Below are 16,200 nucleotides of genomic sequence, written 5' to 3'. Positions count from 1 at the left end.
AAAAAAAAAAAAAAAAAAAAAAAAAACCTCCTACTTCAGAAGTCCATTTGGTGTGGTTTCATAAAACCAGAAACCACACTAAGGATGTGTGTATTTCACTATTAACAAGAAGAGCACTTCTAGAAATAGATAAAAAGTGAACTTTTCCATGTTTAATGATAAAATTCACAGTTTAAGAAATAATCTATAGCTGTTTTATGATTCTCTTTCTTTCCCAACACTTAGAGGCTCTCCTTTTGGTACCTGAACTCTTTACTCCCGTTAAGTGTACACTTAGCAACAATGGTGCAAAAGTGATAATGCAAGCTGGCTGTTACCCATGAATTCTGCTTCCACCAGAAGGGCTTCCCAAAACCAAGCCACCCTTATACTTAAAAACTGAGTGAGCACTGAATTCACTAGCTTATTGGGTGACTTTTTAAAGACAGAGTTTAAACCACACAGACACAGAAGTTCAAGCTGGATATAAAGCATAACTGGAGTTCAGCAGTCCCATAAATTGTAACAAGATAGAAGAACATGCTTTATTCAGCATGTCTCTAACTGCCCATCTTGTTCTGTCCTACCTTTATTCAAACGGTATCTAAGTCTATTATCTTGATACCACATAATTTGTTCTAATTTACTCTCTTTAACATATTTACTTCAAAATTGAGAAGAGCTTAATGGACACAAAAATAGTATTTCAATATAGTTTGATGAAAAATACAAAAAAAATATGATTGAACTCTATAGTGCAAGAAAATTATCAGTTCACAATATATCACACAGTTTTAACTATTTTAAACAATGCTAACATCTCCATCTTATATATTCAAATCTATTTTAGTATCTAAAAATATAACCATTGCATTGTTTTTAACTTTTCTACATTTCTGTTTTTAATCACAATGTTGTTCTGCCTTTTTAAATTGCCTTTTTATTATAACAATATTAAGACCCTAATTCTTGAGGGGCTCTTAAGGTTTCAGTATTTCACTGAATTAATGCTACTTTATTATCTGAAATGGACAACTTAAATACAGTGTTTAAATTTCAGACCAAAAATCTAAACACAGGCAGAGGACGTGCTCGGTGTCAATGGTGTCAAAGAACATTTGTCTCTCATTTTCCCAGACCCAACCACAACTAGACTAGGAGTGGTGACCGGATGCCATAGTATCAACACAGAGTGGACAAAAGAATAATTTTGAGGGCTACCAGTCTGGCTCTCAAATAGTTCGCATGTACCTCATAGAAACCACCATGACAAATTAACCTCTTAATGTCAGACTTAAAAAAGAGATCAAGGAGACTGTGCTACTTTCTCAACCATGGAATCAGCTCTACAGCCCTGGTAGAGACACTGTTTTGTAGTGGGGATCACTGTAAAGCCCTAGACTGTCTGCTCTGCGGGTAAGCAGAAGCTTTTTGTCCCCAAACAGCCAACTCAGCACCTTCTAAATTCAAACTTTTGGGGTTGGGGATTTTGTTTGTTTTGGAAGTTGCTTTTCAGAGCTTCTCTGAGCATCTTTTTCTGCAAGTGATTACCTTTTCTTGTGCTTCTTTCCACGCTCTCACTGGGTCAGATTCATAACCTCTCTGGACTAACATTTGAATCAAATCTTTCTTTGACCTATTCTCTATGTGAGGGAAAAATAAAATTAGGATCAAGAAAAGAGATCAATTTGTATTTGCTTATATTCTACTGATAAAAAATGTCTTAATAAAGACTTTTTTTCCATTTTAACTAATGTTTAAATCTTTAAAAGCTATGCCTTACCAATAGTAATTTTCCCTTGTATCTTCTCTAAAATGAAACGGGCTTGATTATTAAGCTTTGTAGATTCTGCTCCCAACATTCCTACAAGCCATTCCTTCCGTAAACCATAATAACTTAATCGTAAATCAAAGAATTCCTTCAGAATGTCTTGCACAGTTTCATACTTCTTCAGACATCCCATATGATCAAAGAGTACCTATGCAAAATACAAAGTTTTTTCCTTTAAATTCAATAAAATTGTACTGGTATTTTAATTTATATAATATCTATTGTACTTAACATAAGTCTAATATAAACATAAATCACCTGTGAATCCCATTAAAACAAACCAAGATTAAGAACATTTCTATAAAATATTCCTTTAATGGCAAGAATTTAATAAAAACAATTATCAAAACTATGGCAGAGTTTAAAATCATAATAATTTTGATAGATAAACTATTTATTAAAAGGTTTCTTAGTGGGCTAGAGTGATGGTTCAGTGGGTAAAAGCACTTGAGGAAGACCTAAGCTTTGTACCCAGCACCCAGAGGAACAAAATCAAGCCCTGCATTCTTAAGCATTCAAGCTTATAGCTATCACTCTTATTATAAGAATCCAAAGTATGGCCATTTAAGAAAGATTAACTAGCTCTCTTTTCTGGCTCCCTCTCAGAGAGGTAGCTTGGGTCGGTCGGTCGGTCGGTCGGTCGGTTGGTGTCTCTCTCTCTCTCTCTCTCTCTCTCTCTCTCTCTCTCTCTCTCTCTCTGTTGTTCTCCCCTTCTCCCTTCCCTTCCATAACTACTAAATAAATATCCAACCTCAAAAAAAAAAAAAAAAGATTAACTAATATAGTACCATGGAATTACAAGTCAGAGTAGTCTGAAGTTTAAAAACTTTATGCAGTCCAGCAGCTTCTGCTTGTGCAAGTTTCTCTTCCGTCATTTTTACCACAAATTTCACAGTTGTATCAGTATGATATTCTTTGTAATCAGAAATTAGAGCTGGTGTTTTATCTGTTCCATTAAGCATAGGTTCCAGGACCTGCTCCTTGTACACCTACAAAACATTTAAAAAGACAATAATATTTTTACAACACACTATCATGTTCTCATTAATTATGTAATTTTTTAAAAATTCTCAATTCCAATGGAGGCAAAGAGGATACTGATGTCTTTGTTGTTTCTGCTCATCACTGCAAAAGTGACATGTGAGGATTGTGTGGTGCTGAGGAAAGAAGATAAACTCAAAATCTATCTGAAGGGATGTTAAGATGGCTTATCACATAATATTGTTCGAAAGGACCTGACTTTGGTACTTAGCACCCATGTTAAGCAGCTCACAACCACCTATAATCTAGCTTCAAGGGATCCAATGGCCTCCTCTGGTTTCCATGAGTACCCACGTGCATGATGCACAAATATACATACACATAATTTATTAAAATTAAGATATTGAATTAAAAAAAGCCAGGAGTGGTAGCACATGCCTTGGCTCTGGTTCTGGTCCACATAAATCCTAAAGCCCCATAATGTCTATGGGTATAAGTGGGTGACATTTGCTAGACTAGCAGAGTGGCATGCAACCCTCTTAGATTTAAAGCAACTGATATGGACCAGAATTTACTGAGCATATTTATACAGGCCCACAATATTTCTCATTCCATATTTTTTGTTTTAAAACAAACACAAACATACAATCTCTTTTTTAAAAATCAGTAAAAGAAAGCAAGCACCACACCACCTAAATCAGTGGTTCTCAACCTCCCTAATACTGCAACCCTTCAATATAGTTCCTCACATTGTGACAGCCCCCCAACCATAAAATTATTTTGTTGCTACTTTATAACTGTAATCTTGCTACAGTTATGAATCGTAGCATAAATATCTGTGTTTTCCAATGGTCTTAAGCAACCTCAGTGAATGGGTAGTTTGACCATCAAAGGGTCACACGACCCACAGGTTGAGAACTGCTGACCTAATGTAAAACATACTACTTTTTTATATATATTTAAAAACTTGAAAATTCAAAACACAAAATTCAAACACAAAGGTAAAAAATAAATGCCAAATCAAATCCTAAGCAGACACAGAACAAACAATTAGGTGGGTTATTTGTGCCACAAAGAATAAAGCAATGCCCTTCTCACATGGTTATACTGACCTGGGTCCAAGTTCTAACAGGAAGTTCTGTAATCTCTACTGTGTTTCTATCCACCACAAATATCTCACCACTGACAGCATACTGGTTCTGACCAAGTTCCTGGATGGTGCCTTTAAAGTTTTTATAGTTTGGAAGCTGCAAGGAGACAAAAATAATTTAAAAGTTTGACTTTTGTTCTTGAGTGCCAGCACTACCTGTAAGCAGCCTTAGCACATGGTCTACTTACATGGCAGGTCACGTGACTGAAACTAAGCTTCCCATCCTCACTCAGTGCTCACTAAGTTCCTTGGTATGGAACTCATAGCTTCTGCTAACACAGTCTGAACACCACCTAATCTTCCCAGCATTCACAGTCTTCCTAGAGCAATGCACTTTTTCAGTCTATTGCCCAAATTCCTTCTACAATTAGCTTAATATTCTTTCAATTCAAACATCCTTTGTTTCACAATGAATGGCTTGTAATTTGGATACAACTGAACTTTATAATTTTTATCTAATGATTTTTCTCTGCAGAACTACTTTTCTCCCATGCTCTGCTTGAAGATTTTGAAAATTTATTCTATCTATTCTCCCAAGGTTTAATGTGAAAATATAATTACCATTGTAAGAAATCTAATTGTGGTTTTTAAAAGTAAGGCTTTGAAGAAATGGTGAGGATTAAGCAAGGTCATTAGGGTGGAATCCCATGAATGAATCCTAGTACTACTGAATCTGAATAACTATTCAAGGAGAGAGGTCAGAAAAACAGTTGTATGTGTACACACACATGTACACTACACACATATACACACAGAGAGAGACATATGAGGCCTTGTATTGCTAGAGGGCTCTGCCAACATGAAAGTCATCACTAGATGAGGCCTCTAGGCCCTGAAACTCTAGAATTATGAAGTAAAATAAGCCCCTTTCCCTCAAAACAAAGTAGCCTGTCTTAGGTATTTCATTATGGGAACAACAAAAAAAGAACTATCTACTAGCTCTGACACACACTCAGCTCCCCATTTAATTCACCAATATAATTTACTCACCCTCAACCAGATCACCATTAGAAGAGGTCATCCATACCTGCTGCTGTCACTAAAAAGGCTAACATACAGCAGGAGATGCTTTGTGCATATTTAATGATTACTATAAATGTCAAGCCCTAATATCTTTTCCTGACAAGTCATTAACTTTAGAAAACAAAGACCCTAACTCTTAAACTCACCTCTTAGCTCAGAGCCATGATATAGGCAGAGAAGACATGTACTGATAGAATACACTAGTTCATCATCCTTGAATCCATCTACAACAGTTTAAATAAAATACTATCATAGAAAGTAATTTGGAGCTTGGGATCAGAGTAAGAAATAATGTTCGGTGTAGGTGCATACAGAACCTAAGTTCACATCCCCAGTATCCACACAAAAAGCAAGGCATGGCTACATATATCAGTGACGCCAGCACAGGAAGGCAGAAGCAGGTAGATACCAGGAGCTCACTGGTTAGCCAGCCTAGCTAAAATGGCCAGCTTCCAGTTCAGTGAGACTCCTGGTCTCAAAGCAGTAAGAGTGACAGGGGAAAGCACTCAATGCCCTCTTCTGCAATATACCTGTGTGTATATAACGTATATGTCATTATAAGGACAATTCTCATGGCCTTAATACTTTAAGGACAAAAACAAAGCTACATATGAGTGTAACAAGAAACCATTCTCTGAAGTTTAGAGATTTTGAAGCCTGAAGTACAAGGTATTTTAAATTTTCAAATAAAGAGTTTCTCTCCATAAAACTTATCTTCACATTCATTCATCTTTCATGTAAGAAAATATAAATTTATATCCTAATAGGATCCTGTCTACAATGGTTCTAAAATGAAAAGATTCCATTATTTTTCTAAAAGTTTTCCTTTATCCATTATTATTTAAGTAAACAACACAGTCCATAAAAACTTACCATGGGATGAGGGTCCAAACCCTCTAGCATCCGTCTGACATTGTTCACAATTTCTCTAGCATCATAGTTGGGCAGTTTACAAGCCCATCCAGTCCCAATGCCCTCAGCACCATTAATCAAAACCATAGGGATTATGGGGATGTACCACTCGGGCTCCACACGCTGATTATCATCATAAAGGAACTTAAGTAAGTTATCATCCACGGCCGGAAAAAGCAGTCTTGCCAGAGAGCTAACAAAAGGAAATAGGACAATATTGCTCCGAGAAGTGAAACTTCATAAGAATTTGATATTTTAAGAAAACCCTCTGAAAAGAATACATTTTTAATAGTTTTTTACTACATGTTATAATAAAATTCACCTAACATTAGTACAAAAGGCATATTTTCCCAAGCATAATCCAGTATAACAGAGTCATTTTTCAATTACTTTCTTAAATTCTTTATATTGGTAAATAACTTTGTAAGAAGTTCCAATTATTCTGAATAAAATACCTAACCAATTTTTGGTTTAAAGAATAAAATTAAGTGCAGAAAAAAAAAGTATATATTTATTAGGACTGATTTTTACCAAGAATGCATAAAAATTAAGGTCAAAAGACTTGTACCAAATAATTTAAAGTCCTCGCCCTGAGAAAAGTAAGTAAATAATCTTCTCTCCACTGCTTTAATTCTACTGAAGTTTTACTTGATACAACAAATTTCAAATTAAACATTATGACAGTAAGTTAGCAAACTATTTACCTTAACATTGTGAAAATATAACGAGGGCTTGCAGCATCTTTGCCACCATGAAGCCGAGTTCCAAACTGACCAATGGGCTGAAGCAAGTTAATGTTGTTACTGCCCACAAAATTCTGAGCCAAATTCACAATAGTCATCATCAATGCTTGCTACAAAATGGAAAAAGACAGAATTTATGATTAATAGCCTAAGTTTTTTGGAACTATGTCTCAATTTGTATTAAAATCTAAACTCTCAATTCTATTATATTTTCAAAGACCTCATTTAAAAAACATACTCTATTATGAATAACTATCATTTAGTATCCCAATAATTACTGTTCTCAGTTGACTCCATTCTCAATGCTTACTTCTCCATGATGATAAGCAGACATTTCAGCAACAGATCCAGCCAGCTGGGCAACTTTGACTTCACGTTTATCATTCCTCTTGAAACAGGTAAACAAAACTTTTCGCTGGCCTGGTTTGAAGCCTATTTTTAAAAAGAGCAACCCTCCTTTAAAAATACTTTTAAAATATTGTCACTGCATAAATCTCAGTCTCAACTTCTTTCCCCAGATCACCTTCATGAGTAACCTCTCGTAGGACATGAAACCTACATTGTCTCTGATCTTTCATAAAGTTTGTTAACCACTCTTTTCTGTCATTTTTATATGTTACAAATAAGATACCTCATAATAACAACTATTTTAGTGTCAACACTATAAATTTGGGAGAAAAAAAGAAAGACATTTGCAATTCCATAAAACAACAAGTTCTGGACTTAAAGAAATTTTCAGAGATATCATACTTCTTCCGTATGGGTCTCTATTTCATGTGACCCAGTGCCAGCTGTCACCTAAGTATTAGCAAGCAAACAAATTCATGATGTCTATTAGCACATCCACCATCAGAAAAACTCTTACAAATGTTTACTGAAGTAATTAAGAACATAGTCTTTAGAATCTTGGTAATCTGGATATTCATACCATGTGAATGAGCAAATTACTAAACTAGTCTCAGTGTCCAGAAAGTAAGTGAAATAATAACCATAGTCATAAGATTATGTGAGATTAAGGGCCTCCTTCTCCTCCTTGCTGGAGACCAATAGACACAGCAATAACCTTATCCATATATGCTGACTACTGCATCTACCGTTATGATGCCAGAGCATGGAAGAAATAAGAAGAAAAAGTACGGCTATTTCTTTGAAAATTTCATGATTAACTGAGGAAATAATATTAGCACAGATAATAAGAGGAACATAAGAAGTGACAAAGAAGTTCAGGCATCTAATACCAATTTAGACAGAATGAATATTCATAGAAAGGAGACAATCTCAGGCTAGACATGATTGATGGACAAAACTATTAAATGAAAAATCAAGCAACACAAAGATGAACAAATTTGCTATGACATATAATTGGGCCTGGCTTTTCAAGTAGGAAAATCAGTTACTAGAAAGTTTCCAATTTGCCCCCTCCCCCCCAGACAGGGTTTCTCTGTAGCTTTGGAGCCTGTCCTAGAACTTGCTCTATAGATCAAGCTGACCTTGAACTCACAGAGATTCTCCTGTCTCTGCTTCCTGAGTGCTGGGATTAAAGGTGTGTGCCACCACCTCCTGGCCAGAAAGTTTCTAGATTTTTTAAGTGAAATTAAATATTTAGATTTTGTTAATAAGATATAAAGATATAAAAAGATATTTTAAAAGCTTATTCTCCGATAAGTTTTTAGACAAAATTCTATTTTTCTTAATTTTTGAAATTTCAATTTTAGAAATTACTCCACAAAAGCATAAGGAGCTTTAAAGACTGGCCTTAATTTCCCTGAAAATTTCAAAGGAAGAGTAAAGACTTCAGCCCTCCCACAACTTATCTACTGCAAAATTTTTAAGCTCTTTTGAATCAAATCTTCATGTTTTGTAAGATTTCAAGTAAGAATTTTAAATGAACCATAGACTTCGGTATTTTAAATAAGAATTTAAAGTGGACCATAACAGTGGCCTAATGTACATGAATTTAAACCATACAGAGCATGCAAGGATAAGAAAGACTTTTACAGATTACTTACCGTCCACAAGAGATGGTATAGATCTCTCATTGTCTGAGTTTGAGAAGAGAATCAATTCCTTGTTGATGAAGTCATTGTACGTCAAGTGCTTTGTTGCCGTACCATACAAAAATTGCTAGGAGAAAAGTCACAGCAATATTGTCACTCTTACTGCATGAATTTTAGTCTCACCCCCTCCCCCAGATCACCTTCATGACTAACCTCTGGTAGGCCATGTAACCTACGCTGTCTCCGATCCTCCATAAAGTTTGTTAACCATTCTTTCCTGTCATCAATCTTCTTCTTACTGAATGCCTAAAGAAGTCCAAGTAATAATGTCACATATTAAAATCAGTTTTATTATAAATTTTATTTATAAATAGTAAATAAATCTGGGAAACTAAAGTGCTTTTCCTAATTTTAAATCAAAATTTTATTTGAGTTGCATCTTTTTATTAAAGAAATAACAAAACCAAAAATAAATAAATAAATAAATTTTACAACTTTAGGTACTATCAAGAAAGACTTACCACACAAAACTAGCTCTGGGAGGAAATGTACAGCAAGCAGGGAGTGGCTAAAGAAAATTTTCCTTTATGAACAGCATACTTACCAAGGTAATGGCAGCATCATCTTCAGGGCCAGCATATCTAAACAAAATACGATGCCTTTCCATATCAGCAAAATATTCCTTTGCTTCTTTAGCTGTACTGGTACCCAATCCTGTATGATTTCATATAAAACAGGGTCACAAGTAGAAATGACTATTTAAAACCATCAAATGAAAGCTTATAGAGAAAGTCATTAAATTGGTACTAATTGATCAAACTTAAGACAGACAAACCAAATATAGGCCTCCAGACTTAAATAAAGCTAAAAATTAATAATTTTTTCTGCCAAGCGACTCTAACTCAAATATGGTCACATTCTGATTAAAAATCAAAAAATAGAAAATAAGCAGAAAGGAACTTGCTATAAATTAAATGAAACTAAAGGAGCACGATGAGCAAAATTCCCTAATGAATTAAAATGAGAAAATATGAAAAGGGAAACAGTAATGAAATATGAAAAGATTACATTCAGAGATTTAAGAGACCCATAAACCATATGCTAACTTTTTGGATCTTGACTTAGAATTTTAAATAAACAATATATTAATGTAATCATGAGGAATTTTAATGTTGTTTGGATTTTTAAATATATTAAAGGAGAATATGGATACTTGTTTAGATGAATATTAAATAGTGACAGTTGAAATGCTGTAGTGTCTAGAAGTAATTTCAAATTAACCTGGAGTACTAAAAAAGGCTAAATGGTCATGAAAATGGCGATTGTTAAAATGCATAAGCAGTTCTAACACAATTTGTGTGTGTGTGTGTGTGTGTGTGTGTGTGTGTGTGTGTGTGGTGTGTGTATGAGCATGCACGCATGTGATAAAACTTAAGTCCTAAGGGGAAATTCTATAACATTATTATTATTATTAATTCAATTTTTCTTATAGAATTTTTCTATGAAAAAATTTAGTAAGGAGACTGCTCTTTTTAAAATCTAAAAGACAAAGTTTCGAGGTATTTTTAATCCTCTCATAAAAATAGATTATATAAGCAGTCATTTCATAAAAATTAAAATACCAACCTTTGTAGTATTTTATTTTCCAGGCTTTCTGGTTTTCTATATGTTTTTTCCATTCATCAAATTCAGGAATACTATAAAAGGAAAGTTCCTGCTTATTTTTGCTTGCCTTAAATTAATTTTTAAAAAGAAAAGAAAAAGAAATTAGTTCTTCTGCTAATACTTAAAAAAAAGTGCAAAATTAAAACAATGCAAGCAATACCTTTACAATGGGAGTAATGAATTCTTCAAGAAAACCATGCTTCAAGAGTGATGGCCAATTGTGATGAATAAAATTGATTAGAAGGCCTTTGATGTGAGAACCATCTTGATCCTAAAGAAAAGTAAAAAGTCCCATAATTTTATAAAATATTAAGTAATTTTAATAAAATTTAAAATGTATGAGTGAAACCAAGACAAAATTACACTCAAATTATAGATAAGCATCTTATGAAATAGTATAGATTAGATGACTATAAAGGAACTGTCACTTAAAATACAAGTATAGCTAACAATATACTAAATACCTGTCCTTACATTATATATATATATATACATACACACACATATATATCTATGTATATATTGTATAGTGTACCAGATTATATACTGTTTAAAGGTAAAAAGAGTCAAACATGGTTATAACCCCATTTCACCGGGCAACAGAAGAGGAAACCCATTGGGTATTTACATTACAGTTATCTTCTCATGACAAGAGGGCTGGAAAAAATCTGCTTAAAATTATATAGCAGTTTTTTTCTGTGAATTCTCCACAAATGCTTTTATATTTTAAGAGACAATGTTGGTTCCATAGGAAGCACTTCCTATTCAATACTGTAGTCCTTTCTTGATGGCTGCTACTTTCAAGTCCTCCTGGGTTTTATGCATCCCCACTTAGGCCAACTCTGCCATAGTGAGCATCACCTAAGTCGCTGTTCCTCACTTACAAATGCCAACACATCATTCCTATTTCCACATGGGCTCAGTCACTGTGACGTAACACTGAGTCCTGTTCTTTTCATACCTGCTGCTTTTGAGAACATTTTTAAATAACCAATAATGTTAATACCTACCCCCAAATTAAATAATAAAAAATGAGCTTCATGTGCATGTTTTGATACAATAATATATCCTCTAGAAGAGCACAATCACTTTCACCTATGCCATTTTCTGAGACAATTACCAAGAGACAATCTAAGGGTTAAGGATATAGCTCAGCAGTAAAACATTTGCCCCAGGTCCAGCATGCATGCATGTATACATGCATAAATACATACATAAAACAATCTTGAGATATGAACTGTAAACATGCAATAATTTTCAGACCAACCTGATCAGTCATAATCATAATCTTTCCATAACGTAAGGTTTTCAGAGATTCTGCATCATCATAACTTTTCTTGTATTGTAAGCCAACTATTTTAATAATATTATTTATTTCTGCATTTTCCATAATCTATAAAAAAAGGAAAAACATTGAAAACATTTTTAAATTGCTATAGTACTTAAAAAGTGAGTCTGCATTTGAAAATTCAATTTTAGAAATATGTGTAAATGTCATAAATACCTGTGAGATGCATACAAACCTGCTTATGAGACGCTTCTCGCACATTGAGAATTTTACCCCTGAGTGGGAAGACTCCATATCTGTCCCTCCCGATCACACCTAATCCAGATACAGCCAGCGATTTGGCAGAGTCCCCCTCTGTTAATATCAATGTACACTCCAGGGAATGTTTGCCACCTGGAAAATATTTTTAAATAATATATATTTTAAGTTCCTTATTTCACTGATGAGAAAAATGTAGCCAGAAAAAAATTATCACAATAATGGAAGACTAACAGTCACTTTATATTATGCTTAATGAAGATTAAACTGTAAATGCATTGTAATGAATTCCCAACCTCCTAAAACTGTAATATACAGTACATGCAATCCCTTCCTTCCTTTCTTCTCTCTGTCTGTGTGGTCATGTGTACTCATGTGAGGCCAGAGCAGGAAGATAGCTGTTGTCCTCTATTGCTCTTCACCTTGTTAATAACCTTGAGACAGAGTCTTTCACTGAACCGGAAGCTCACTACTTCAGCTAGGCTGACTGGCTAGCAAGCTCTCAGGATCAACTGCATCCATACCAATGTCCCACAGTGCCGGGGTAAAGACACACACAACCATGCCCAGATTTGTACATGGGTGTTGGGGATTCAAACTTAGGTTCTTATGCTTGCACTGCTAGCACTCTTACCCATTGAGTCATCTCCCGAACCCCATATGAAGCAATTTCAATTACACTCTAAACAGAAAATAACTGAATAAATTAAAGGTTAAACTTAAAATCTTTAAAAATTGGTTTGACTCTTACCAGCATCATTGGCATCATCCAGCTTGGGAATGCCTTTGATTTTACTGTATTTTACTGATGAACACTTCTTATTCAGCTGAGTCTGAGCCTTAAATTTCACCCAGTTCAATATGCTTTCTACAATGCCACAATTAGAGGCCTTAAAAATAAATAAATCAAAGGTCAATGTTATAAAAATAAGCTGAAAATTCATAAGTTCATCTAAAATTTATAGGACTGCCTATGACAGCTAGAATCCGGGTAGTTTGAACACAAAATTATAATGATGAGAATAATAATACATTCTAGTAAATTTTATGCAAAGACAGTAGAATGGTATTATAGCTAGTTACTAAAACTAATGCAGGCTGCAACAATGACCTACTGTACTGAAAGACCAACATGAGAAAAATCCTGTCATAGCAAACTTCATGAAAAATATGGAAGGCTCTTGTAGTAAGGCTCTTACTTCAAGTTAACATCACAAAAGCTTAACCACCCATTAATTTACTAATTGCCAAATTTAGACACTGACATCTCCAATATCCGCCAATTAAATCCTAAAATGCTATGAGAAAAAAATACTGATATAAAAATGACATTAGGATAACTTGGAAACTCATGCACAAGCCTCGTTCTAACGACTTCACCTAACACACTGTATATTATTTGCAATGAATTGGTGTCTGATGATAACCTGTTTCTTTTAAGAGCTAAACATCTTCAGTTCCAAGTCTTAAAAGCCTTTTTTCTATTAATTGCCCTTAGTGATATAGTTTCAGGCATATGAAATAGTTTTCTAGCCAGTTTAATGAAAAGAAAGTAGCAACCTGTGCCAAATCTAGACTACTCAAATAATACAATATCTGCAACCAAATTCTCCGTAAGAGTGACTGTTATGATAACATAAAGTTACAGTGTAACTGAGTTGGAATTCATTATGAGTGCTTTACAGGCTTTAAAGCTGGACTCTAACGAGAAAATGTGCTTTATTTCTTAGATCCTACCTTTGAAAACCTAATATTGGGATTTAACAAACACAATTCTCCATGGTAACTGTTCTTTCTAGTCCCCATCACACTGTACAGTTCCAAAGGTGCACATGGGAAGGAGTTACAATAAGGATGACTTTAGCTAGTTGATTGCACGATTATAGTCCCACTGCCAAAGGCACTTCCCAGATACTTAGTAAATGTTTAACTGGTGGTACTACTAAAAAGGGAGTCAAATGAGATCCTGAGTAGTGTACAACAGATTACAAGGAACCAAAAGTGGCTACAAAATCCAGTTACAAATCCAAGATTTGTTATTTACTTATACATTTTAGAAAAATTTTAAAAAGCTAAAATAGTATGTACAAATTCAAACGCAATTTGTAATAATGTAGAAAATACTACATTTTATATACGATATCATCTACATATGTGATATATGTATATCTCTATAACAAACATGATATATGTATATATGTTATATAGATATATAGGGCATGCATACATACGTGTGTGTGTGTGTGTGTGTGTGTGTGTGTGTGTGTCAGTAGAAGAATCTGAACAAAAGAGTAGACGATGAAAACAGGAGACTATGAGGCTCTGCATAGTTGTCAATAGGAAACCAGACCTTTGGAATGGCCAACATAAAGCTAACACACTTAGCAATGTAATTCCATACTTTTGTGCTCAACAAAACAATTAATAGTTTAATGAAATAATGTTGTCTACACTTTTAAAATTAGCAGAATGAAGTATATTAACACATAGTTTAAGCATGCGTAACCTACAGTTACTATGATAAAAGAGAATTTGGTTACAAATAAAATAAATAAATAAACCCTATTTGCTCTGTTCTCAATAATTCTGGAAAAATAATACTTACTGCTTTAAAAAACTTTTCTGACAGTTGGCATTTGGACCCAAAACTTTTGGGCTGCAGAGTCATGTTTTCCTTAGTTTGAGAATCAAAGGTTGGATTTTCAATAAGACAATTAATAAAAACCCATATATGGTTTTTAACCTGTGAAAAACACAACAAAAATGTTCAATATCAAAACAGGCATGATGTGGTAACTCAACGGAACACATAAAGCATCACTTACTTGAAATGGCTTCACTGATACACCAGCTTTGTTCTTTTTCTTAACTACTTCAATAAGTTTACCAACAACTTGATCTACTACGTAATCCACATGCCGTCCACCCTGCAGAGGGAAAAGCACAGAACACAAAACTTTCTATAGCTAAAGGATCCAACAACTTAGTAGTCTCAGTATAACTGTTTTCTTGAGGACTGAGAGTCTGAAAATGATAGTGAGGATTTAAAAGGATATTTTAGGTCACAATGTCAATAAACTATCTTCTGTAATCTTTTCCTCTAACACCAGAGCTAGAGCATTTCCTAATACTTAAAATCAGTTCTCTGATTATCTGAGCAGCAAGTGAATGTACAACAATGTAATTAGCATCACTCAGAGTTGGCACAGAGACCACATATTGATTAAAGAATGGCTCAGTCCCTCAAGGGCTGCCTCAGACTTTCAGATTCCCCTGAGCTATCTATCCATCTGTAAAACTAGAGAATCCTGTATTCCACTCAGAGTTTGAGAATTGAATAAGATGGTTCATAAAACTCAGGAACATATTTTATTGTCTACTATTAATAAAAAGACAGTTTTCCCCAAAAGAGTCTCACTATGTATATAAACCACTCTTAGCTCTATACCTAACAATAGATGATCAACACAAAACAAACTCAATGACATTTTGAAGGTTCTTCTTTCTTATTTTTATTTTATAGGCCTTTTGCATATATAGTATGATCTCCAATTTTGTGTTTTTATGGGATTTCCATGTGTGCAAATGAGTGTATCTCTGCATCTATGTTTCTTTTGTTCTTTCTTTGGCTCCTTTTCTTCTGTTTGTTTTGTCCTATTCCAGTTTGTTTATTTTTATTTTATTATAATTATTATTATTTAGATGTCTGTTTTCTAATAAGAAAGAAAAAATGTACATTAGGGTGGGAGGGGAGATAGGAGGATCTGGGAGGAGTTGGGAAGTGGGGAGGGGAACTGCAATCAGAATATATTATATAAAGAAAAATATATTTTTGATTTAAAAAAATATTGAGCCACAACAGAGACAGAACTCATGAAAAACCAAATGGACAACATATATAGGATAAGGTACAGGGAAAGAGAACTCCATGTAGCTTCCTAATCTTCAGGAATACCATCCTGTTCCCCAACACTACAGTATATTTAACCTGGGACATCTCTGAAGACGCTGCTTATGGTTTTCTTTTTGGCTGTTTTTTTTTTTTTTTTTTGTACGTAAGAGTATCCTATTTCACCCCAGTTTTTAAAAGACACAGAAACCATGTGGCTCAGTTCCAATCAATGAGATGTTAGCAATTACCAGCTGGGTGGTCCTTCTAGGAAAACTATTACATCCTGACGGAAAGATGGTAATTGTCTTAACACCATTCCCTCTCCTTAGAACTTGGAAATGAAGTATCGAGATATACTAGTATTTGAGGATAGGAAACAAAGTCACATGCCATAACTTGTAGAAAAGAAAGTTAGGAAAAACAGAGGCCCCTAGTGGCATTAGTGCTCCACACAGTTGAAGCCTGTGTAATGGGGGGGGGG

General features: G+C 34.3%; 1 protein-coding gene across 1 annotated transcript in view; it reads right to left on the bottom strand.

Moving 5' to 3' along the window:
• Top2b (DNA topoisomerase II beta) overlaps nt 1-16,200 on the bottom strand; it is a 64,232-nt gene that overhangs the window by 17,770 nt on the left and 30,262 nt on the right. The window contains exons 9-25 of the mRNA XM_005348557.2: nt 14,653-14,754; nt 14,433-14,570; nt 12,579-12,717; nt 11,805-11,962; nt 11,549-11,674; nt 10,442-10,552; nt 10,243-10,348; nt 9,221-9,330; nt 8,830-8,922; nt 8,629-8,743; nt 6,930-7,051; nt 6,581-6,729; nt 5,838-6,069; nt 3,904-4,038; nt 2,599-2,799; nt 1,763-1,958; nt 1,531-1,622 (exon numbers count right to left, since the gene is read on the bottom strand). Of these exons, the coding sequence (XP_005348614.1) occupies nt 1,531-1,622; nt 1,763-1,958; nt 2,599-2,799; nt 3,904-4,038; nt 5,838-6,069; nt 6,581-6,729; nt 6,930-7,051; nt 8,629-8,743; nt 8,830-8,922; nt 9,221-9,330; nt 10,243-10,348; nt 10,442-10,552; nt 11,549-11,674; nt 11,805-11,962; nt 12,579-12,717; nt 14,433-14,570; nt 14,653-14,754 (2,325 nt within the window). The remainder of the gene's footprint in view (nt 1-1,530; nt 1,623-1,762; nt 1,959-2,598; nt 2,800-3,903; nt 4,039-5,837; nt 6,070-6,580; nt 6,730-6,929; nt 7,052-8,628; nt 8,744-8,829; nt 8,923-9,220; nt 9,331-10,242; nt 10,349-10,441; nt 10,553-11,548; nt 11,675-11,804; nt 11,963-12,578; nt 12,718-14,432; nt 14,571-14,652; nt 14,755-16,200) is intronic.

This window comes from Microtus ochrogaster, chromosome 6 (genome assembly GCF_000317375.1).
Source record: "Microtus ochrogaster isolate Prairie Vole_2 chromosome 6, MicOch1.0, whole genome shotgun sequence".
NCBI lineage: Eukaryota > Metazoa > Chordata > Mammalia > Rodentia > Cricetidae > Microtus > Microtus ochrogaster.
This window is presented reverse-complemented; position numbering and strand designations above follow the sequence as displayed.